The sequence below is a fragment of the Dendropsophus ebraccatus genome, chromosome 9 (assembly GCF_027789765.1).
Source record: "Dendropsophus ebraccatus isolate aDenEbr1 chromosome 9, aDenEbr1.pat, whole genome shotgun sequence".
Lineage (NCBI taxonomy): Eukaryota > Metazoa > Chordata > Amphibia > Anura > Hylidae > Dendropsophus > Dendropsophus ebraccatus.
This window is the reverse complement of record NC_091462.1, coordinates 55,991,357-56,017,190: the sequence shown is the minus strand read 5'-3', so window position 1 is coordinate 56,017,190 and position 25,834 is coordinate 55,991,357. Positions and strand designations below refer to the sequence as shown.

At 42.9% G+C, this 25,834-nt stretch overlaps 1 protein-coding gene across 6 annotated transcripts in view; it reads right to left on the bottom strand.

The window, feature by feature from the left end:
• The window catches only part of PARD3B (par-3 family cell polarity regulator beta), a 926,479-nt gene that overhangs the window by 673,489 nt on the left and 227,156 nt on the right, over positions 1–25,834 (bottom strand). For all 6 annotated transcript variants that reach the window (XM_069983415.1, XM_069983416.1, XM_069983417.1 and 3 more), the window contains exons 5-6: positions 6,726–6,814; positions 4,003–4,089 (exon numbers count right to left, since the gene is read on the bottom strand). In XM_069983415.1, the coding sequence (XP_069839516.1) occupies positions 4,003–4,089; positions 6,726–6,814 (176 nt within the window). The remainder of the gene's footprint in view (positions 1–4,002; positions 4,090–6,725; positions 6,815–25,834) is intronic.

The following is a 25,834-nucleotide window of genomic DNA, read 5'->3' as shown; positions in this document are numbered from 1 at the left end:
ATAAAATGTGATGTCAATGCTGGAGTGGAGTGGTAGCAGCAATGCTGAGTGGGTAACATTTTTATCCTATTTTATGCTTCTTTTCCTAGCTCTTACTTTTCTTCAAATCCTAACTAACCCTTTAAAACCAAAAGTAACTCCCCTTTAACCCCTTAAGGACAGAGCCCAAAATGGCCTTAAGGTCCGGGACAATTTTCAATTTAGCGTTTTTGATTTTTCTTCCTCGTTTTCTTAAAGCCATAACTCTTATTTTTCCAGCTACTGAGCCGTGTAAGGGCTTGTTTTGTTAAGAAACAGGTGTACTTTGTAATGCCACCTTTTGATCTACCATACCATGTATGACGGAACATTGTGTGAGTATGTGTGTGGGGTGTTCCGTGTTTACGTAATGCACTTTACAGTAAAACTGACATTTTATCTTTATTCTTTAGGTCAGTCTAAATACAGCGATATGCATTTTAGATAGCTTTTCTAATGTTTTACTATTTTTATTAACAGTCAAACTTTTTTTTTTTTTGCAAATAGGTGTGATTACAATGGCCAATTTTTTGCACTACGATCTCAAGTTTTTTTAGTACCATATTTGTGTAGATGTAGAGATCAATTTTTATTAATTTTTTAAAATAAAATGTAATAAAAATAATCAATTCTGAAATTTTTTTAACGCTTTTTGTTTACGCTGTTCACCGTGCGGGAACATTATTGATTTATTTTAATATATTGGATGATTACTCACGCTATGGTATATTATATGTTTTTTTATTTATTAGTTTTATGTGACTGCGGGGGTTCCGATCGTTGTATCTGACTGCCGGAGGTCTCTTACCTTCCTCCCGGCAGTCAAACCAGCGACTGGTCAGTGACAGGAGCACAGCGGGGGTTAATGGTGGGCGGCCACGCGGTCACGGAGGCTTATCATTAACAGTGAGGACCTGGCTGCATATAGCAGCCGGTCCCCACAAGCTTTGAAGTGAGCTCAGCTCCTGAGCTCACTTCAAAGCACAGGCGGACTCCATGAAGTACGGGTTCGCCATGGATACTTAAGTGAAAGGATTCCATGATGTACCCGTACGGCATGGGTCCTTAAGAAGTTAAATAGAAAGGAAAGAGTTCTAGTAAATATATTAAAAAATTAGTTAACAGACAATTTCCACCTTTATAATTTCATGTTGTACTGTGGTTGCTTTATCATTGACTAAACTGCCTGTCACTTTATAGAGACATAGGGCCAACCCTATACATTCATTTAAGGGTATAAGTATATGTATAGATGAGTGGGTTTAAGACGATATTAAGTAATTTACAGATGACGTCCCCCTCTTTAACACAAAGAACTTTACATTACACCACATGTTTTTAAAACGTTTTCCCCTAGAGTCTCCCAATAAAAGGTTAATAACCAGTGGAAAAACACAGGGTAAACTACACATTTATAGACAAGTAAAAATGTTTTGACTACTCAGAATCTACCGTGGCACTTAATACAAGGAATGGTAAAAGGAGAAAATCCATTAGAAGCTAGAAATGCATTATGGGTACGCTAAGTAGATGATTAGTCTACTTGAGAATAATTTGATATTTTATGACTCACTGGAAATGCAGAATTACTCTTACTCCACTTTCTTCTAATAGAGACACATATGAAGCATTAAGGTAAGCCACCTTTACTATATATTTATTTGGGGGGTGTACTTTCTTGTGCTAAATAAAGACTTTAGCAAAGATACAGAAAGATTCTGGGAAAAGAGGATGAGTAAGGCAGATACAGATCAGTTGCATGCACTGGGCAAACAGAGCTAACACTAGATTAATGCAGAACCTCAGGACTGAAGGGAAAAACAATGAGCTGATGGAAGATAAAAATGTATGAAGACAGCTTGGAAGGGAATTTTGTTTATGAAAACTGGAGACAGTCTTAGAGGTTCAAGCAAAGGATAAATCTTTTTTGGCAGTAGGTAACTTATCACAAGTAATCCACATTAAGACATGAGACAACTAGGAAATAAAAAAAAAGAATTCTCTATATTAATCTAACTGCCAACAACCACACACTAGAAACCCAGTTACAATAGCAGAGAAACATGGGACAAGTAAAATTCTTATGGGGAATAATTACTACAGATTAGAGATGGGCGTATTGCCAATGGCCTTTCAACACTGCTCCCTGATACTCCTCCCAGGTTGCTTCTCCTAGTTTCCTAGGATTGGATCCAGCTTTTCCCCAGGACTCAAGGTGGAGCAGCAAGGAGAGGAGCAGCGCTAAAAGGCCAGTGGTTTGATGAGTGGAGCTTCACTTCGTTTAGATTAGCTATTCGCTCATCTCTACTACTGATGGGTGAATTTACAGTTTTGGAAGTAGGAGAAGCCACTGCTGTACTACGCCACACAGGCACAGTAAAGCAGTGTCTTCACCTGCTATACTGCGCATGCACGATGTAGTAAAGCCGTCGGCGCAGTGCTGACGTGCAGTGCCAGCCCCGGGTGACATCACAGTGTACAGGACTTTCCATCATGCCCAGAGGGGCGTGATTACAGCGCTGCAACCCTCCCAGGACCGTGACTACATGGAGGGGCCCCAGTCCAGATGACTACTTGGACGGAATTAGCATACAGCGCAGGACTTTATAAATGAAAGATTCCTGATTAGTTAAACAGGCAACACAGGGTACAGGGGTATGCTTGGGAAGCCTGCTGGGTGATGTACCAGCATGTTTTCTTAGCTTTATTGCCGTTTTTGGCTTCATTGGTTCACTTTAAAACGGTGAGATATTTTTTACTATTCAAAATAGTTGGCTTTTTCAACAATTGTGAGCAATGCAACCCACAGCTGTTATTAGTAGAGATTAACAGATTTAGAGTAAGTTTGGGTTTACGAGGGGTACTCCAGCAGGGGGGGGGGGGGCATTTTTTCCCTGGGACCGGGGATGAGGTGGCTGAGGGAATCAACGTCCACTCACCTCCCCGGTTTCAGGGGTGGGTTCCATATCGCAGTGCTCCGGTCCCCGGCCGCTTCCTGGTGTCTGACGCGGGCCCGAGACATGACGTCAGGTCCGCTCAGCCAGTCAGTGACGGAGGCGGGATCCGTTTCAAGTCCGCTCAGATCCCGCCTCTGTCATTGACTAGCTGAGCGGACCTGAGACGTATCGTCTCAGGCCGTGTCAGACACCAGGAAGCTGCAGAAGATGGATGCCAACCTAGCGCTGCATAGAAACCATGGATAAAGCACTGTATGCATGTATTCCAGGCAGCTCTAGGAATTCTGGTTATTTACCTTAGGACCAGCTATGATTGACATATTTCTGTATTCTACTTTTTTGATTGCTTGTATTCATCGAAAAAATCAGAGCTTCAGCACAGATTGCTACACAAATCCCCACATGTGGTGCTTATGTTGACATTTTTATTCATTCATTCATTTTTGGCTTTCCCAATTCCCCAAAAATGAATATAATTGACACTTTTATATAGACTAATAAACCAGTTATCTAGTAGTAGGAGAATGCAGATGTGTAGTTGTGGAAAACAGGTTTTGTCCTTGTGCTGTGCCATAGATTTTGTCTGCTACAGAGTGGCTTAAATCTTACAGAAAGATCCGCATGTATTACATACAGATTGTCCGAGTGGATTACAATGTGGAAAATGCTGTGGGTTTGGCCTATTGCATCAGAATTGGGAAAGGTAATAAACGGTTTTCACATCTACAGTATGTTACATTGAGGGCTTGCAACAAACTACTCAAATTAATACTCATAGAAAGCCGGTTTATGGCAGAGCTACAACACAGATATTTGTTAAATGTTTAACACATTATATAGTAAAAGTATAAATATGCAAATAAAGAGGAATTGATAAATAAAATATCAGAACTCCTTTATTGGATCCCTACTGTTTTATGTTTAGATAGGTGAATAATGTTTTTTACAAATACCTAGTAAAGAAAATAAAACATTTTCTATTAAATAGTATGAAATAAAAGCCTGAGGTCAGCAACCTCAAACCTACCGTCCACTAAATGAAGAATAGAAGGGCACCACGTGAATGCCCAGTGGTCCATCATCCCCTGAAATGTCTAACTTTCGCGTCAGGTCACTGTAAAAGAAAAGGGAAAAACATAGGTTTTGTTAAGGTAGGAGCTGCTGAAAATTACTATTATAAAATGTGAGTGGCATTTAGTATGTTTTGTGAGGCTAATAGTATTACTTGACAGTTCATTGCAGCAAAACTAATAGATCTCATTGAGCAAAGGGATTGAAATGAAAATTTCTATATAATGGAGAAGCTGGCATGCTTGACCAACTTTTGATCACCATTCACGCAAGCGGTTGATGGAGGGTTTCATTATTCACCCCTTCACTTCTGGAAAGGCCAGGAACCGTTTGCTGCGGAAAGAGGTCATCTCAATTTACCAGTGTGTTCAGAAGCTGCTATTACCGTCACTTAATTTGAGGCCTTAATATAGCCTCATACCTATCCATGTGGCAGAATAGGCCTGCTCACTGACATCAATTTGACATTATGCGATTGGAATGACAATTTTTTCCTTTGCCTATCTGCATACTCATAAGATATGTCTGATTTCCTGTTTATATAAACCTATAAAACCCCTGTGCCACATGTAAGACTTTCACTGTTCTTACTGTGAAAAACATATGAAAGCTGAATGGCAAGAACAATTGTTAAAAGGCACAGTAAATGTTTCCTCAAGGCATATGTTAGGTCACCTAAAGATGAGCTAATACCTTGTCTAACTCACTGGTAGGTGAGACAGATGGCTGTCTTTCTAACTACCCAGCATGGTCTCACACTTGTCCTTCATACATAATGCAAGCTTTGTCAGATAACAAGCCTATGAAAAATCAGAACTTATTGTAGAGTTATTTTTCATGGACTGTTATAGAATGCATTCATTGAATCATTATTGCTGACAAATTATAATCAAGCATTAATATACTAAATTATTTAAAGGGACTCCACCAACCCACCCCACCAAAACCCTAGTACTGTCCGTTTGATGAGAGTACATTCTTACCGGCTTTGTCTTTAAAAATGTGCCTTGTGCCTTGGTTAGAGCAAAAAAATTATCTCTAAAAATAATCTGCAGCTGTGTGTCAGACTGGTGTGGCCTACAGTATCTGTGCACCTGGTCTGCAACACCTCTTCTTCTTTCCTTTCCATCCTCCTCGTTATCAGGAACACCCCCAGGCAGGATTTCTCCTATTCATCACTTGTCTAAACAGTGCGTTTGTGCTTTAGCGACACAGGTGCAGTTTATACCAGCAATGAATAAAAATCCTACCTAATGATGAGTAGGGCTGGGAGGAAGAAAAGAGAGGCATCACAGACGGGTGACAAAGACACTTTAGGCCAAGCTAGTTTTACACAGCCCTGCAGAATAAAAGATCATTTTTTTACTCTAACCAAGGCACATTTTAAAAGACATGACCGCTAAGGATTTATTCAAACGCATCGTACTCGTGGTTTGGTGAGGTGGGTTGGTGGATACAGAGTCACTTTAAATCACAAGATTTCCTTTTGGACTGGATTACCAAGGACTGGATGCAGCTATTCCAGGCACTGCTTTGTAAATACTATATATTCCCTTATTTCTATTTACTACACTATTTGTGATCCAGCATCTGGTTCTCAGGTCCTCTGGCCCCTGTTATAACTTAACTCCGCCTCCTCTGGAATGATTGACATCCAGAAAATGCAGGGCCTGAAGATACAGCCAGTGGCCGGAAGGCTGGAGAAGCCAGATGCTGTATAGCAAGCATGTGGTAAGTATTGAATGCTTGTGATCTAGAAAATGACTGTACAGATATATACTTATCTGTGATATCAGTTTCCTGGGCTGCAGGAACGTTACAAGGATTGTTTTCTAAGCCTACATAACCTCTTTAATCTTGACTATGGCCCAAAAGGTTTCAGAACACACAGTACCACAGCTTGTTGGTCAAAAGTAGAGATGAGCGAACCTCGAGCATCCTTGAGTCCATCCGAACCCGAACTTTCGGTATTTGATTAGCGGTGGCTGCTGAAGTTGGATAAAGCCATAAGGCTATGTGGAAAACATGGATATAGTCATTGGCTGTATCCATGTTTTCCAGACAACCTTAGAGCTTTATCCAAGTTGAGCAGCTCCCGCTAATCAAATGCCAAACCCGGTTTTCTCATCTCTAGTCAAAAGGTCTAACTCTATAGAGCATAGTGTTGTACTCTTTAATGGAGAATGACTAGAATGCTTATAAAAAAAAGACTCTATACAGAGTCACAGTCTTAGAATAAGCATATTTGGTTTACACATCTCAACAGACTGCATACACAAGTAGCGTCAGAATTCCACATTGTATAATAAATTCATTTATTTGTCTTTTTATGATTTTTATTCTGTTATCCGCAGCCATTTAGGCATAATAACTGCAATAATAGTTAATAGTGATTGTAAAGCAAATGTGTTGAACAGGTCACCTGGGATCTACAAATGTAAAGAACTTCTATAATCATCATTGACATGCATGTAAGTAAAGCCATATGGTTTACTTAGGTATATTCCTAAAACAAATCTATTATTTACTCTATGTTCAATAGGGCCATATGGCAAGGCACTGCAAGGCTTCTGCAATCTGAGAGTACATTACCACAATACACAGGAAAATAATAAATAATTTTTTTCTCCACTCCCAACATTATTACTGGGAGAAGATAACTTAATCTTAATATATTACCTGTTTGTGAATCTGAACTTCTGTATTCTCATATGTTCTTCTTCCCAAGTGGTATCTCTTTGTTCTTCAGTAAGTATGGTAGGTCGCCCCTGAAAAGTAGTAGTGATGTAAAATCAATAGACATGTATGGTCATGCAGCCTAAGTGCCCACAGTTTTAAATTCAGGTTCTTCTTTTTTTTAAACTTTGTATACAGAGTAGATCCCATGAATTTTAAGATAAAGTTTTCCTTACAATTTGAAATTTGGCATCCTGCACATTTGGCATCCTGCACATCAGACTCTGATGGCCTAACCTGAGTATAGGCCAAAAAACACTTTAACTTAAAGTGACTCTGTACCCACAATCTGACCCCCCCCGAAACCACTTGTACCTTTGGATAGCTGATTTTAATACATTATCTGTCCTGGGTCCATTTGGCAGGTGATGCAGTTATTGTCCTAAAAATCAACTTTTAAACTTGCAGCCCTGTGCCCAACAGCTGTGGCATTTGTGCCCTAACTTTGCACCACCCTTCGTACCTCCTCCCTGCCCTCTTTATCATTTTTCCTATTCCTCTGCAGTGAAAACTAGACAGGTGCCCTAACGATCCAGCCCATGTGCGTGCTGTCACAGGTGATGAATAGTAGAAAATCTGCAAGAAGCATTCCTAATTATGAGGAGGGTGGGGAGGAGGGACAGAGAGAGTGTGCCAGCCTAATGCACACACACTCTAGGCCACACCTGTTTGGCACTGGGCTGCAAGTTTAAAAGTTGTTTTATAGGACAATAACTGGATCCCCTGCCAAACGGACCCCAGGACAGATCTTGGATTAAAAGCAGCTATCTGAAGGTACAAGCGTTTTTTTTTTTTGTTTTTTGTTTTTTTTTTGGGGGGGGGCAGATTGTGGGTACAGAGTCACTTTAAGTTAAAGTGTTTTTTGGGACTTGATGGCCTATACTCAGGTTAGGCCATCAGAGTCTGATGTGCAGGATGCCGATACACATTAATCCTGCTGATTAACTGCTTGGCAGCGCCCTGACTCTTACTATTACACAATGGCCAACAGTCAAAATCAGAAACATTTCTGTCTCAGGCAGATTCATAAATCTTGACCAATAAATGGGTTAAAAGCTACTGGTCCTGCACAAATATTATATCAATACCAATTACATAATAAATAAGGTAAAAATGTGCAAATCTACAAAAATGCATTGTTACAGACCTTGGTGTAGATTACATGCGCTGCTAGATCTAAAAAAACAGATTTTAAAACTATATAAAAAATGTGCAGTGGCAAATTAGCACTATTTACTGCAGGTTTATCTTGCAGTTTTCGCTGCAGAAAATATCGGCAACGAATTCAACTCATGAACTTATGATATAAAGTGATTCAGGTGTGAGTGGCTAAAATAATAATAATAATAATAATAATAATAATAATAATAATAATAATAATAATAACCAATATTATTTTTTATTTATTTTACGAGCAAACAAACAAATTAATGGTGCAGTCTTATGAGATAATTAAAGATATATTCTAGTCCCCATTGTTAGAGTACAGACATGAAAAAAGTTTTTGGAAAACAAAATGGTGGACGAACGCTAGAATTACTAGCAACAAGGTATTTATTGTGGTGATTTAAACTATTTACAGTGAAGATTCCCAGACAGGTAACCGGGATATACAAAAGGAAGGGAAAAACAGGTATGGTGCAAATAGGTCTGCCTATTTCGCCCTGCCTCAAAAACTAAGGAGCCGCTAGGATAGGGCGTCCCCCTTACCCAGCGGAGCCAAGTCCCTGCACTAAGGTGGAGCTATTCCCACCTGTTCAGGTCGTGTGAATGGTAAGATTTCAGCAAATAATCTAAATATTGGGTCTATTATTGCTCTACTGGGTCGGTGATGGAACCGTTAGTGTGCACTGTGCGGTCATTGGTAATTGTCAATGAGTCAATTTAAGCTTCATATCCAACATGTCATCCGACGCGTTTCCCCCAACAGAGATAGCGGTCTTCTGGGTTCATCAGGGATGATCTTGTATAAAAGGAGCCCGGTCAAGGGTCACACAGTCATGGATGGAGCGTAATCTAATAAGAGAAGTGCAGTAACGTAAACTGAATATATGGATAACCTGTAAATGTGGTTTGGTAAAAGGATGATCTTAAAAGTACCACTACTGTACCTCATATGCAGAGTATAGGAAGTTCCTTTAGATACTGTAGATACTGTAATTAGTATGATCGTGTAGATGTATTCGGGCTCCTAGATAGAGCCTGGGTCACTTAATGATAATCATGCAGTGGAGCGATTACACAATGGTAGATACTTGTGGGTCATGCAATGGAGCAGTCACGGGATGGTAAATATTTATATATCTGGGTGTTATAGCCCAGTGTAGCATGGATCATGTTAGTGGGGTTATGAAGCCACACCTGGTTTATTTTACAAAACAAATCCAAATATACATTCTGTGCATTAACACTGTACTTACTTTCAGTGATTTATAGCCCTAATCGCTTATTTCTTTTAAATGAAAGGCTCTGTTAATCTGTAGTGGCAAGCAATATACTAAAAGGAATAGAATGCATTTGCCAATAAAGAAAGCTTTTTTTTGTTTTATCCATTTTTCTTATTATGAAGGGGTTATCCCAAAAACCATGAAGGCAACTGACAGCAGGTGATGCATTAGCTTTAATGTACTTTACTCAGACCCTCATGACACTAATGTAAACACTACGAAATCCATAAAAGACATCCAGTTTAAAGAGGTCATTTTTGAGATGTCTGCAATTGGAAGTGCAACTATCCAGATGGCACGAGGACAAAACCATTGAATCAGACACTTAGTATCAGACTTCCTTCCTGCACAACTGCAGACATAATACTTGGCATCAACAATATGAGGCTATAATCCAGAACAAATTTTGATTATTGATAGTATATAATAAATGTGACAAGTTAGTGATAGCCTTTTATAACTGTCAGCAAAATATGTCACTACTCCTATGTAAACATAACCCCCAGCTATAACATTATACCATCTGCTTATTATTATGTACATTTTCTTCATGTACGCAAAACAGCTCTGACTTAAGTCATGGATTCCTATTGCACGGGTCATCAAGTCCTGTAAGTTGTGAAATAGGGTTGTCACGGCCGCGGCGGCGTCCCGTGCTCCAGGCCGCCGCCGCGACCTCCCTCTGAGCCATGCAGCAGCCGGTGTCCATAGGCAGGGACCCGGCGCTGCTGCTTCTTCAGCCCCGGCGGGCGCCTCACCTCTCCACGCTCCCGTCCGTCGCTGTGCCGGCCGGCGCGCGCGTCCCCGCCTCCTAGGGCGCGCGCGCGCCGGCTGTCTCAGGTTTAAAGGGGCAGTGCGCTCCTAATTGGTCCATGCACACAATCACTCCCTATAAGTTCCAGCCCTGCCCCACTACAGGTGTTGGAGCCTCTACTTGCTTTCCATAGCGTTTGGCCCAGCTCCCTGTTGTTCCTGATTCCTAGTCCTTGTTCCTGATTCCTAGTCCTTGTTCCTGATTCCTAGTCCTTGTTCCTGATTCCTGTCCGATACCTGGTCCCTAGTCCCTGTTCCTGGTTCCTGCTCTCCTGTGTTCAGCCTGTTGCCTGCGGTTACGCATACAGACCTCTGCCAGCACCATCTCACGTCTGCTGCTCCTGCTACACCTCGTCTGCCGTCACTAGCAACCAAGCCAGGGGTAGCGACCTGGGGGTCGCCTGCCGCAGCAAGTCCATCCCGCCTTGCGGCGGGCTCTGGTGAAAACCAGCGGCCCCTTAGACTCCGCTCCCTGGTGAGGTTAGTGCCATCGCTGGTGACGGTCCAGTGGATCCACTACTCCAGGTGTTACAGTAGGCTCCAACCATGGATCCCGGCGAGGTGCCTGATATCCGCGAAGTGGCCCGAGTGGTCGCCCTACAGGCTCAACAGATCCAGCAACAGTCACAGCTGATCCAACAACTGACTGCAGCCGTACAGCAGCATACCACAGCTCAGCAGTCATCACCTCCTGCAGCCTCTGCTAAACTACGTCTGGCTCTCCCAAGCAAATATGGAGGTGACCCCAAGTTGTGCAGAGGATTCCTGACCCAATGCACTATGCATATCGAACTTCTAAGCAGTCAGTTTGCCACCGAGCGCTCTAAAGTGGCTTTCATTATCAGCCTATTGGAAGGTAGAGCTCTGGCCTGGGCCACACCACTGTGGGACCGTGATGATCCTGTTGCTGCCAATCTCCGTATCTTCCTGGCCGAGTTCCGCTCTGTCTTTGAGGAACCTGCCCGGGCGTCTTCGGCTGAGACTGCTCTCCTCAATCTCTCCCAGGGGACTTCCTCCGTTGGTGATTACGCCATCCAGTTCCGCACCCTGGCTGCAGAACTAGACTGGAATGAGGCCGCTCTAATTGCCACCTTTAAAAAGGGCCTGTCCAGTCAGGTGAAGGATGTGCTCGCTGCCCGAGATTTGCCTACCTCCTTGAATGAACTCATTCTACTGGCTACCAGAGTCTACACCAGGTTTTCCGAGAGAGAGGAGGAGGCCCGGCAAGAACGGCGTTTGAGTCTGCCCCGTCGTCATCCCCGGCTGGCTCCGATGTTCCAGAATCCCGTTGCTCCTATGCCCCAGTCGTCTCCCGAAGTTCCTATGCAGGTGGAACGAGCTCGCCTGACGACTGCTGAGAGGGCCCGTCGACTGGAGCTGAATCTCTGCCTCTATTGCGGTGGCACTGATCACTACCGGCAGAGATGTCCCCAACGTCCTCAGCGTCCGGGAAACGCTCGCACCTAGGTCCGGTGGGAGAGGCCTCCCTAGGTGTGAATGCCACCTCTCCAAGGTTGTTAATGCCAGTCTCCATCCAGACACCCTCAGGGCAAGTTCTCCAGACCACTGCCCTCATCGACTCTGGCGCTGCTGGCAGTTTCATTTCTGCTTCGTTGGTCCAAAGATGGCGGCTACCCGTGATCCAACTAGCCCAACCCCGGTCAATCTCTTCGGTCACGGGCGAGATTCTTAACGAAGCTGTGCACTGCCAGACTGCACCCCTAGTCCTCCAGGTGGGCGCTTTACATCAGGAGAGGATCTCCTTCTACGTCTTGCGCCATTCCTCTTCCAACATCCTACTGGGCCTTCCTTGGCTGCAATTACATACCCCTAAGCTGGACTGGAGAACTGGGGAGGTTCTCAGCTGGGGCCAGGACTGTCCTAATAGGTGTCTAAGGTCTCCTCGACCCAAGTGCTCTACGAGGTCACCTGCTTCCGCCAAGCCTCTGTCTGGACTACCAGAGGATTACCAAGACTTCGTTGATGTCTTCTCGGCTAAGGAGGCGGACTCTCTACCACCTCATCGGCCCTATGATTGCCCTATAGACCTTCTTCCAGGAACTTCTCCTCCCCGTGGTCGAGTATACCCTCTCTCTGTGCCCGAAACTGAAGCCATGTCCTCCTACATCCGGGAGAACTTACAGAAGGGCTTCATCCGTAAATCCACGTCTCCTGCTGGCGCTGGATTTTTCTTTGTGCAGAAGAAGGACGGTTCCCTCCGCCCATGCATAGACTACCGGGGCTTAAATAAGGTGACTGTCAAGAACCGCTACCCTCTTCCGCTAATCCCCGAGCTATTCGACCGTCTTCGTGGAGCTAGAGTTTTCTCCAAGCTGGATCTCAGGGGAGCGTATAACTTGATCCGTATTCGTGAAGGAGACGAATGGAAGACCGCTTTCAACACCAGAGATGGGCACTACGAATATCTGGTCATGCCATTCGGCCTATGCAATGCCCCAGCGGTCTTCCAGGAATTCGTGAACGATATCTTCCGAGATCTCCTCTATGTCTGCGTCATTGTCTATCTTGACGACATTCTGGTCTTCTCCCACGACCAGCAGACCCACGTGTCCCATGTACGGCAGGTTCTACGAAGACTACGGGCCAACCGTTTGTATGCCAAACTGGAGAAGTGCGTTTTCCATCAGCGCAGCCTGCCGTTTCTTGGATACATTGTCTCCGACCAGGGCCTACAGATGGATCCTGCCAAGCTCTCAGCTGTTCTCCAGTGGCCTCGTCCTGAGGGACTTAGAGCTATCCAACGATTCCTTGGATTTGCCAACTACTATCGGCAATTCATCCCTCACTTCTCTACCCTGGTTGCACCCATGGTGGCTCTCACAAAGAAGAAGGCGGATCCCAGACGCTGGCCTCCAGAGGCCGAACAAGCCTTCAATAGCCTAAAGTCTGCCTTTGCCTCCGCTCCTGCTCTAGTTCGCCCGGATATCTCCAAGCCGTTTTCTCTTGAAGTTGATGCTTCTTCTGTGGGCGCAGGAGCCGTCCTCTCGCAAAGGGACACATCAGGCAAGACCAGAACCTGCGGGTTCTTTTCCAAGACTTTTTCCCCTGCCGAGAGGAACTATACTATAGGAGATCGTGAACTCCTGGCTATTAAGTTGGCACTGGAGGAGTGGCGTCATCTCCTAGAGGGGGCTAAACATCCCGTTAACATCTACACGGATCACAAGAACCTCCTCTACCTCCAATCGGCTCAACGCCTCAATCCCCGGCAGGCCAGGTGGTCCCTCTTCTTCTCTCGGTTCAACTTCACCATTAATTTCCGTCCAGCCGAGAAGAATATCAAGGCCGATGCGTTATCCCGAGCATCCGATGTCATGGGGCAAGAGGAATCTCCTCGTCACATAATACCTCCTGATCGCCTAGTACCAGTTGCCACTTCTACTCTGCAGAGGTTACCTCCCGGTAAGACTTATGTGCGCCCCGCACTCCGTAAACGCATCCTGAAATGGGGTCACTCCTCTATGGTGGCCGGGCATCCGGGAGTTCTAAAGACCGGGCAACTTATCTCCCGCCACTACTGGTGGCCTAGCCTACTCCAAGATGTCAAGGACTTTGTGGCGTCCTGTACCGTCTGTGCCAGAAACAAATCCTCCCATCAAAGACCTGCCGGCCTACTTCAGCCCTTGCCAGTTCCAGATCGCCCCTGGTGCCATATTGGCATGGACTTTGTCACAGACTTACCTCCATCTGCGGGTAACACGGTCATCTGGGTTGTTACTGACCGTTTCTCCAAGATGTCCCACTTCGTGGCTCTTCCTGGATTACCATCAGCTCCTCGCCTGGCTCAGCTGTTCTTTCAGCACATCTTCCGCCTCCACGGCCTTCCTCTTCATATAGTGTCTGACAGAGGCTCACAATTTGTCTCCAGATTCTGGCGTGCTCTCTGCTCTCAACTCCAAGTGAAGCTGGACTTCTCATCGGCCTATCATCCCCAGACCAATGGGCAAGTGGAGAGGGTCAATCAGGTCCTTGGCAGTTATCTTCGACATTTCGTCTCCGCTCGCCAGGACAACTGGTCCAGTCTGCTTCCATGGGCAGAGTTCTCCTACAACCATCTGGACTCGAGTTCTACAGGCAAGTCACCCTTCTTTGTGGTCTATGGACGTCACCCTCGTCCTCCTCTGCCTCTCTCTCCATCTTCTGAGGTCCCAGCCGTGGAGGAGTTGTTATCTGACCTGCAGTCAATCTGGGAACAGGCTCGACAATCTCTACGCAAGGCATCTGACCGCATGAAGGATCAGGCGGATAAGAGAAGAAGACCCGCCACAAATTTTCTCCCAGGTGACAAAGTCTGGCTCTCGGCCAAATATGTCCGACTCAAGATTCCCAGCTACAAGTTGGGTCCTCGATTCCTCGGTCCTTTCTCGGTGCTAAAGCGCCTCAACCCTGTCACCTACAAACTCCGCCTACCCCCTACGATGCGGATTCCGAATGCCTTCCACGTCTCCCTCTTAAAGCCAGTGGTCCTCAACCGGTTCTCCGATAAGTCTTCCTTCTCTGCCCCACAAGCCGTCTCTGACGACGTCTACATTGTCAAAGACATTCTGGCCATGAAAACTGTCAGAGGGAGACGGTTCTTTCTGGTGGACTGGAAGGGATTTGGTCCTGAGGAGAGGTCCTGGGAACCCGAGGCTAACATCCTGGACCAAGATCTCATCAAGAGGTTCCTACAGGCTAGAAAGAGGGGGAGGCCAAAGGGGGGGGGTACTGTCACGGCCGCGGCGGCGTCCCGTGCTCCAGGCCGCCGCCGCGACCTCCCTCTGAGCCATGCAGCAGCCGGTGTCCATAGGCAGGGACCCGGCGCTGCTGCTTCTTCAGCCCCGGCGGGCGCCTCACCTCTCCACGCTCCCGTCCGTCGCTGTGCCGGCCGGCGCGCGCGTCCCCGCCTCCTAGGGCGCGCGCGCGCCGGCTGTCTCAGGTTTAAAGGGGCAGTGCGCTCCTAATTGGTCCATGCACACAATCACTCCCTATAAGTTCCAGCCCTGCCCCACTACAGGTGTTGGAGCCTCTACTTGCTTTCCATAGCGTTTGGCCCAGCTCCCTGTTGTTCCTGATTCCTAGTCCTTGTTCCTGATTCCTAGTCCTTGTTCCTGATTCCTAGTCCTTGTTCCTGATTCCTGTCCGATACCTGGTCCCTAGTCCCTGTTCCTGGTTCCTGCTCTCCTGTGTTCAGCCTGTTGCCTGCGGTTACGCATACAGACCTCTGCCAGCACCATCTCACGTCTGCTGCTCCTGCTACACCTCGTCTGCCGTCACTAGCAACCAAGCCAGGGGTAGCGACCTGGGGGTCGCCTGCCGCAGCAAGTCCATCCCGCCTTGCGGCGGGCTCTGGTGAAAACCAGCGGCCCCTTAGACTCCGCTCCCTGGTGAGGTTAGTGCCATCGCTGGTGACGGTCCAGTGGATCCACTACTCCAGGTGTTACAAGGGTTTACATGGTGTTGTTCCAGCACATCCTACAGATCCTACTTTGATTTCAGGTCAACACCTTGAACTCTTTGACATGTTAAACTATTGCTGAAAGTAAGGGTCCTATTACACCAACAGATTATCTGACAGATTTTTTTGAGCCAAAGCCAGGAATGGACTATAGACAGAACAGGTAACAAAGGAAAGACTGAGATTTCTCCTCTTTTCAAATCCATTCCTGGTTTTGGCTTACAAAAATCTGTCAGATAACCTGTTGGTGTAATAGGACCCTAAGTCTGCTGAAAAGACCACTAACATTTGGAAATGCTGCAGCCATGAAGGGGAGAATTGGTCTGCATAAATGTGTATGTGGCACACATAAAGGGGTACCCACACAAATTGAGGAACCCAACATTCCCAGACAAAGCTACCTTCGTCCATTTACCATGGGCCAGCTCCAATGTGCACATTTGACAAGAACAGGGTTAAGCATGAGCATTCCGATGAGTCTTTGGCTATGCAGAACTCATATACTTTGCATTTTGATGCACTGTGTGGCCTGACACATTTCTTTCATAACCAACATAAACTATCCAGCAATTTGTGCTACAGTAAAAGGTATAAAAGCTCTTGTATACAGGAATAATGCAGTAAAACTTCTGTACTATTTCTTTCATGTCCAACAGTGGTAGGCAAACCCTTATTAGCTATCTCATTCTAATTTGGAATCAGGTCACCCACATATTTCATATATTACACATGGAAATGTCTGTAAATCATTGCTTTTTTCTGCCTATATCTTCTGCCTTACAGAATGGGGGTTGGGGTATTTCTCTGGACTGTGTGTTGTGTGGTTGAAAAGCTTTTATTTATGCATTTACTACATAAATGCGTTGATAAATTTGCACATTTGTATGTGCACAAATACTTTCTTTTGTTGCTTTGTAAACCTTTATGTATGAATGAGACATTCCTGTAGCTTTCTTCCACAATACAGAAGGCTATAGTTATGTTACACCATCTTAACCACTGCAACTGTTTATTGTTGAAAAGATAATAAATAATGTTCCTGTATGAAGCTGTATTCACATAATATGTTATTGAATGGCATAAATGACACTATCCATTCTGCACAGCATTCTGCTATTTACTGTCATTAAAATATAATTTTTTTATTCTAGTGGGAATAAATCTAAATATGTCAATTCACGCTGAGTATTCTACACAACCTTATGATGTGACAGTGAAATAGTACTCATATCTTTCAAAGGAAACTTGCTACTTTTTACATATTTGAACTACTAGAAATTCATGTGCAATTAAAATTTTGAAGGTTTTGTAAGTAAAAAAATAAACCTAATATGAAAATAAGTCTAATTTTACGGCTTTATTTCAATTGATATTAATGGGTACAAAATATCCCTGTGTGTGTGCAACTGTATACAGTATATCTCCATTTTAGAAATGGAAAACATAATAAGACCTTCTGATACTAATGGTTTTCAATTGATCACTTGTTTAATCACCTAAAGTAGTTTTATGCCATTCATTGTGGTGCTGAAGAACTGAATTTATAAAATTGAACATCTCTGAGGGCTTTCAAACGGAGCTCCCACATTGTCCTCTCAATGATTCCACTAAGATATTGACAGAGAATATTGCAAAAGCACTACAGCTGTTATCTACCAAATAATGAACTTAACTGGCTAAATTGAATGGCTAAGAGGAAAGTCATGGAACTGCACGTCTCATCTTCAAAAAACAAGGTATTTTTTAACATGTGGCCATTTAAGTAATTTGCAGAAAAGTATGCTGTAAAATATTTTTACGGTGATTTATGGCAAAATGCGGTAGATGGAAAAATGGCTTAATAGACCTAACATATCACATGAACACTATGCCTTTACATAATCATGCCTGGGCAACTTTTTTATTAATTTAGCCTGATATGTTCTATTATTTCTGTATTATAACATAATTCAAATACTGCGGGAAAGACAATAATTGGGCTGTTTTGTGGGTGATGGGAAGCAGAGGTTATTTCATTGCCAAGAGCTTTCTTAATAGAGCTGGTTTAGATTACAGTGATAAGCTCTTCACAAGGTCCATTTGTTCATACAGTCCATGGTTGGGAATTTTTGCCGGTCCTTTAGGAAATGAACTGACCTAGTAGAGGTCTGAAAACATGGAACATAAGAGAGTAATGCCTCTTCAAAGCTTTTCTGAAAAATATAAGCATTAATATAGCACATTGCTAATATTGTGCTTGCAATACAGGTACAGCTGCCACAAGAAGTAAGTGACCCGGAATTACATAGACTGCTGCACTGATTACTAATAAAAGGCTGTCTGTTATCTAATTCACAAATATAGACAAATACAGTCCAACTAAACTATACTAAACAATCTAAGATGTACTGTTCAAATATTCTATAGAGCACAATAAAGGAGAAGTCCAGCGCGTGTCAGGGGGACACTAAGGGACACAGGGCACTGAAGGGACACTGAGCATCCCTCTGCCATCATCCTCTCCAGCAGCCACAGCCCGCACAGCTCTGGGAGTCGGGTCGTGACATCACCATTTTATCCAGGAAGTAAAGCCTTGATGCAGTAGTAAGTGCAGGGAAAAAAGCACTTTATGTGCATTCCACGTAATAAGTGTATATTGGTAATTTGTGTAACTTTTGGGGGGCAATAAAGTATTTCTTTAAAAAAATTTCACCGGACTTCTTTTTAGTAAACATCCACAGTGCAGAGAGAAATTGCGAATCATTAAAGCGAATGTACCATCAGATACATCGCTTTAATTTTTTTTTTTTTTACATGAATAGACTGTCGCAGGGATGTTGGTGCTGCTATCCTTTTTCCAAAAAATCCCTGTGGCACCGACATCCCTGTGTCGGCGCCGGTCTGCTCATGTAAAAAATGCAAAGCAATGTACCTCATGGTACATTCGCTTTAAATGTAATTACATGCCCCTTTAGCAGCAGTCATCTATACCATTCATTTACTTTAGCTGCAAAGAAGATCTGTACATCACTGAAAGGGAATTTTGGACCATTTCGCCTTGCACATGTGTTTCAGATCATCAATATTTCTGTGATTTCTTGCAAGCGGCCCTCTTCAAGTCTTGTTACAATCTCCAAAGGGTTAAGGTCAAAAGTCTGACTTGGCTATTCCAAAGCACAAATTATTTACTTTTCCCCCCGGCAGAAACTGACATACAGTGACATAAAGCTCAATATACTTACCACATAGCTCCCGGTCCCGTCCCGGATCCCGTTGTTGACACGGAGAAATCGCCTCTTCTTCTCGCGCCGCTTATGGTAATGAGCACCGCCGGGCCCGAAGTCCAGCCTTCTCCCCGCCTCCGACACTTGATTGACGCCGGGTCTTCTTCCTCCTCGTCTTCTTTCTTCTCGCTGGATCCCGCGCAGGCGCCGTGATGGTCGTTTTCGGTGCATGCGCAGTTCACAATTGAAGCTGCTCTGCAGCTTCATTGTTTACTGCGCGTGCACCGATTGTCTCGAGCACATATCCTGTTTACCGCGCAGAAGAGGTAACGAGACCATCGCAACGGCCCCTGCGCGGGAATTCGTCAGAAGACTGAAGACGTCAATCAAGTTCCAGGAGGCGTGGATGGGCAGCGACGAGAAGAGGACCTCATGAATAAGTTGGACTTGTCCGTCGTTTCCTAAGGACGTTGGACTCATCTTGGCTCATTACCATAATGGACGCGAGAAGAAAAATCTGCGATTTCTCCGTGTCAACAATGGGATCCGGGCCGGGACCGGGAGCGATGTGGTAAGTATATTGACCTTTATGTCACTGTATGTCAGTTTCTGCCGGGGGCCACGGGGTGAATGGTTCCCTTTAAAGTCTCCAGTAAGATGTTTTGGTGCACCTGTACACCAATGTGTACACCAATGATTCAAGCTACGTTCCCACAGTGGAACCTCTACAGATTTATATCAGATTCACCATGCTGCATAAATGAGTTTCAAAGTTTATATACCACTAGTCACTTAATAAATCAACATAGTAGTTTAGACTCATTAATATATAGTTATATGTCATAAGGTATATGTACCCTAAAATTATAAGAACAGGTAAACTTCCTCATAAAATCAATATTCTACTAAAAACTAGAAAAACATTTTGAGCCTGCTCTTAGGAGATTATTAGTAACATTCCATTACTAAAGGGTTAAATAGTGAAAATGTAAATGTGAAAGTGGAGCCGGATAGTGGTTTGAAGATATGAATCAACCTTCTCAGTGGGGTACAGCTTCCTGAAACTTTAGAAAATCAAAGGCTGAACACTGGGCAAGTCCTATTAATCAACATGCCTAATGAAGCATGTTATTTTGAATAATTCAAGAAGACCAGAAGTAATAACATTTATGCAATTCTACACAAATTATAGGAGCAATTGTGTAGTAACGTTTAAAAAAAAAAAATCCCTCCACTGTTGTCAAGGTTTGAGTCAAGGGTCTGAGATTCCAAAATACTAATGTTCAGACTTGTAACCTACACTAAATTAAAAGGTATTACTAAGAACTTCTCTCACTATTAAAGTTTGGTGATTTAGCTGTCATGCACCACAATTATATTCAAAGGTTAATAGAAACACACGTAAACAATGTAAAAATAGGAGATTAAAAGATATTACTATAGCAAACAAGTCAGGTGTGGTATATAGTTGCCTTCAAAGTGTACCTGTCATTAATTGTAAAACATAAAAAACACCAGTAAATATATAGTTAATGCTTGCCTTGTATGCAGTTGGTATTGTTAGGTCAGTTAGTTTACAAGGCACAGGAATGTTTACAGGGGCGTTAATGGCTGCCAGCCAATCAGCGTTCATCTCCACTGGCCCAGTCTGTGCAGAGCAGCGGGATAAAATGATAGAATTGCTGTACTCTTGTGTGGCTGTGTGAACGAGGGCTTGCACCTCATCAGCTATCATCAGCGCTTGAAGCCGCAAAGCCGTTTACCTTCTCAGATGCCTGCAGCTCAACATTGAGCATATGGACAATCCTTCTCTTGTGTCAGCATTTGGACTATTTGAACACATATATGGGTGTATATGTACATGCCCTAATGTTTTGTGAAATTGATTAACAATACAGAAATCATTTACATAAGAAAATAACCGCATTGTGTGATTTTGTACTATCAGAGCAGCAGGATAACTGACATCACTTCCTGCATTTGGTCTTTGATTGCTGTTCCTAAAGACCAAATAATCTTAGTGATGGAACCTAGACTGTAGTTCTCCAGTAAATGAAACACATAATGCCTGAATGTATAGCACTGTATTTCATATAGAAAAGAAGGGAAAAAATTATTGACATAAACTGCAAAGATGTAGTATATAATCTTTTAACAGTCTTTTAGGTATTTTTTTTCCATACCGTTGGTAGAGGGAAGAAAGCACATTTTTTATAATGGAATCAGAGAGTTGATAGGGTTTTATGCTATAGCGTTATGCCATTTTATGTGAATTCACATGGTTGTAACATACGAAAAGTTCCATTTATAATATGGGTACCATGGAATAAGAAGGTAGATAACAAATATGAAACTGCTGGCTGGAAACTCATGTAATCTTAGTGCGTTGTTATCCCCAGTAATTCCTGCAAGGCAGTTGTATTTTTCATGAGGAGGGATTATGTGTAATTGACATATACAATTGCTGTACTCTGCAGCACAATGAAGGAAATTAGCCATCAAATGTGAATTGCTCTTTTAATCAACTTCCTGTAATTAGCAGACATTGGGCTGTTTTATTCCACAGCCTGTTATCCACTAGAAAGCTATGTAGATGGACCATTACAGCAAACAGTCTGCTACAGACCTGTCCTAAACGAGACATATAAAATCGGTGTGTTCTTATTACCTCCAACCCTACACACACCTCACTGAAGGTATCACTGTAACCATTTATAAGCATACATTACGTTTAAAGATCTTTTAGAGGGGTTCTCTATGGATTTTGTTTCCAAAAACAGTCACATCTGTGCATAGGCTGTATCTGGGACCAATTGGGTAATGTTTCCCCTTTAAGTGAATATCCTAAAAGCATGTGGAGACTAGTAGGACATTCATGATCCACTGGGAATTCCGGAAAGAGGGAATGCAAAGCAGCTCTCTGATGCCACCTTTTGGCGGTAGCTTTCCCTTCAAGTCAGTGTTTGACTCTGATTAGAAACCTAAGAAAATAGCTGAGAATTTAGATCAATCCAGAAATCATATCAAAAGGAAATATTACCCATCTGAAGAGAAAACTCTGTCCTGTACTAATAACCTCGGAATAGCTGTTTATAACTTGGCTTGAGTCCCCAGTCATGTTCTAAAGCTTATAATCAGAGTCAAAGCTCTCTCCAAAAAGTGGCATTAGAAAACGGTTTTACATGTCCTCCCTTCTGGGCTGTATCTTGCATTGTGGATCAGTCGCAACCATTTGCATGGGGTGCAAAACTGGTCAGTCAATCAGCTTTATGGTAGTTGTTTAGTCAGTCAACAAGTTATTTAATATGAACTGTTTTCTACTACGGGAAAGTATCAGAAAAGTTTATAGTCCATTCCCACATTCACACGTGCAGAGTTTTGTCAGCAATTGCAGACCCACAATTTTGGACAGAACATAAGACTAATAGATTTCAATGGCCCGGTCAACACATCTGTATGTGTGTATGGGGCTGTCATGCGTGCAAAAATAAAAACACAATTCCTAGTGCAGACCCGCATCTAAAGCACGGATCGCTATCTGCTATGTAGTGGTCCTCAATCGTGGACCACTACTTATTCACATATATAGTGCAGTCAGCAATTAAGGTCTGCACTACTACAGGCATGTGAATGAGGCCTGAGATGAACATGTTACTGAGCCAAAATAGGTTTGCAACCCTCTGCTATGTGTTTTTTAACTGACTTATAAAATTTTAAAGGATAAAGGACAGGAATAGAAGGGTTTCTTAAAAAAAAAATTAAAAAAACACACACCTTGGACCTCAATTAGTATAGGGTCTGTCAGTATGACAGCTCTACCCTCCAGTTACAGATCACAATGACTACAAACAATTCCGGAGAAGGACCATTGCTGCTATAATTTACTTTTTTACCCAAATTGTTTTTTTTGTGAAGATATATACTGTAGCTTATAATGAAATTGTCTCATAATTCAAACTAACATTTCCCCCCATGTGGTATGCATCCCGTGCCCCTACACCTGTTTAACCCCTAGGGCCATGCACATGTTTGCCTAGTTACTGTGTAATAACTTCCCTACCAATGGCAGAGACTTCATTTAGACTAGGGGTTTTCAAGGCAACAGGAATAAATAAATCAGACACATACGCGGTACACAAATCAAATCTTTCATTCCTCCTGCATTTCTGGAGGAGGTTATTTTGCACTTTCTGCTGTGAAATGTATTATAGAAATATAATCCATCATTCAAAAACCATGTGATGTTTTCACCATAAGGGAAACTTCATTCAATATCTAAATTATGCTCACCTGCAAAGGCCAGATTCTGCATCACAAAATGTCACTATTTATCATATGCAAAGTACAAGACTGCATTATTCATTTCACCCACAGATAAACAATCTCCTGTAACAGCCAGCTTCATATCAGCAACTGCTTGTGCATATGTTGTTTGTTTTAGGCAGTGCCATTTGTAGCACATTGCTTTAAGATTCTGTGGCTTCTTCAGTAGACAATGCTTAGATGCATATACTTAAAATTAATCAATAGATAAAATATGTACAAAGGGAGTTGAGTGCTTCGCTTTTATGACACTTCACCAGATTATATTCTGCAATGCTCCTATAAGTATTGAGAGGTGAAACGCATATTACAACAATATAGTGTCCTCTACTATACCCATGAAATGCCATTTATATCACTAGCTTTCCATGCCAGGTGCAACTGTATACTTAACAACAGTGGTCTCTAACTTGTAGGCAATTGTGAAGGAATAATAATAATAATAGTATAGAATTAAATACAGAAATAATTTTTTGATGTGTTATGACTTTTTGATTCCCCACATTTAGGCCATGTTCACACAACGTGGTAACGATGGACGTTTTTAGTGGACGGCTGTCATTTAACAGCAAACAACAGCCGGAAGTGTTTTGAAATAACATCTGTTATATGATGTTAAAGGAGAAGTCTGGGGTCCATCATTTTTTTTAAAACAGGTGGTTGTTGAACATAACAACAAGCACTTACGTCCCCAGCTCCAGCGCAGGAGTTTGTGTCATTCAGACCAGTTTCCGCTCCCCTGGCTGACTAGTCTCCTCCCCGGTTGTTTAAAAAAAAAAAAAAATGTCTGAACCTGGACTTGAAATGACGGCCATCTACTAAAAACGACCGTCATTATGATAGTGTGTGAACACGACTGCGTTAACATGTACAGGCTCAGCAGCAGCAGATTTGATGGAGCAGATATCAATGCACAATCTGTACATGTGAATGGACTCAAAGTTTTTCTCAGTTCAAGTTAAACATGGCTGAAAAGGTTCCGGACTAGTGATGAGCAAACCATAAAAATGTTTGAAATCTTCCGAACCCAAATGCTCGGCATTAGACTTCCGGAGGCTGGAGAGGTTGCAGACAAGGGCTGCTAGGAAAACACAGATACAACCTATGGCAGCCAGGCAGTGGAAGTCAAATACTGCGTGTTCGAACAAACCCGAACGTTCAGCAGGCACACTATGGATCATCTTGGTGCACAATCTAGATACTCTGGAGGTGACAGACAAGCTCAGGTTGTAATCCCATAGTCCAGGCTTTCTACCTGCTTCATAGCACTACGTGCCCCCACTTCCTTGCTCAATCCTGGTCTCTTTTCTGCTAAAGATGAAATCCTGCTAACAGGCAGTGTACAGTAGTTTTTCAGTAGTAGACCAAGATTATAAAGACTTTTAACTTGAGTGAGGAGTCATTTTAAATAAATGAAGTGATTTACAAATATGTTAAAAACCACATAAAGGGAAATTGTTTTAAACAACATGAATCATTTAACTTAACATAGTTCCATGTGTCCCTTTCATAACAGACAACTCCTCAAAAGGGACACACACCTATAAAAGTGTCAACTTACACAGTGGAATAACTTGAGAAGGCCACATCAGATTATTAATACAGTTTGTATGCTAAATTGTACAATACACATTCCTCAATATTGACACCTTGGGCATCAAGTTTGCTGATGTTTTCTCCTCTTCTGCATTAAAATGTACCGGCTGATATTTTGACTGTCCATTAAAAACCTTGGGGAGACGGGCTGAATCGGAAAACATACCTTCTTATAATAACAAATTAAACACGGTTGGAAATGTCAACATTAATTAGCTGGCTCGGCATCACCTAGAGCATGGAGATCCACCTTAAGTGATCGTAATATGCATCAATTAATTAACTTACACCAAGTAATAAAAAATCATGAAATCATTTGGAGTCTGCAGTTTTGCTTTGACAACCCTTCTGGTCCTCAGGTGCTCCCTGTTATGCAGATTAAGCACAGCTACACTGAAAGGTTATTCAATATTTCTTATATAAATAGCAACACGGCTTATCTGGTCAAGTGGACCTCCTTACCGCAGTTTTCACAGCACAGCTCCAGAGCTATTATCTTAAATTGTGCCTTGACACTGTCAGTTCTATTAGCGACAAATAGAGGACAAGTAATATCTTAAGGTTACCGAATTCATATAATGTGTGCTAAGGCTGATTAATTTGGAAGTCTCAATAGAAAGCTGTTGTCTTTATGTTGATATGACAGCAGCGAAAATATAGGATCTATGCAAAAGATCTGAAATATAACAAGGTCATATAGTCTATAGCATAAAGTCCTTACTAAATATGTAGTAGGGTAAAGGCTGGTTGAAAAGTATATCTTCTCTGCCATCCAGTGACAGGGGTGAGGAACCTCTATGTACAAAAACACAAAGTGGGCCTCCTCCGATGCTGAGAGCCATGTAGGGGCTTTCAACTCTATGACCTTAAATTGCCCTAGAAAGGTTTATTCCCTCAAAAGTGAAAATAGTCCAGCCCGATTGCCCGAGTGCTTGCACAGAAACCCTCTCACCAATGTTTTGCCACACCAGAAATGAGTAAACGTCTGGTTTTATCACATGCAGGGACGGACATACATGTATTTAAATGTGTGATAATTTACTTATTATTTAACAAAGCTGTAATTTTAACAAGTCTCATTCTATCATTACATCATTCATCCCTCAAAAATGCTGATGACACAACCGACCAGATTTATCAACCTGTCTGGAATATTTAGAAACCAATAGCAACCAATCATAGCTCAGCTCATTTTGGGAAACAAAAGCTGAG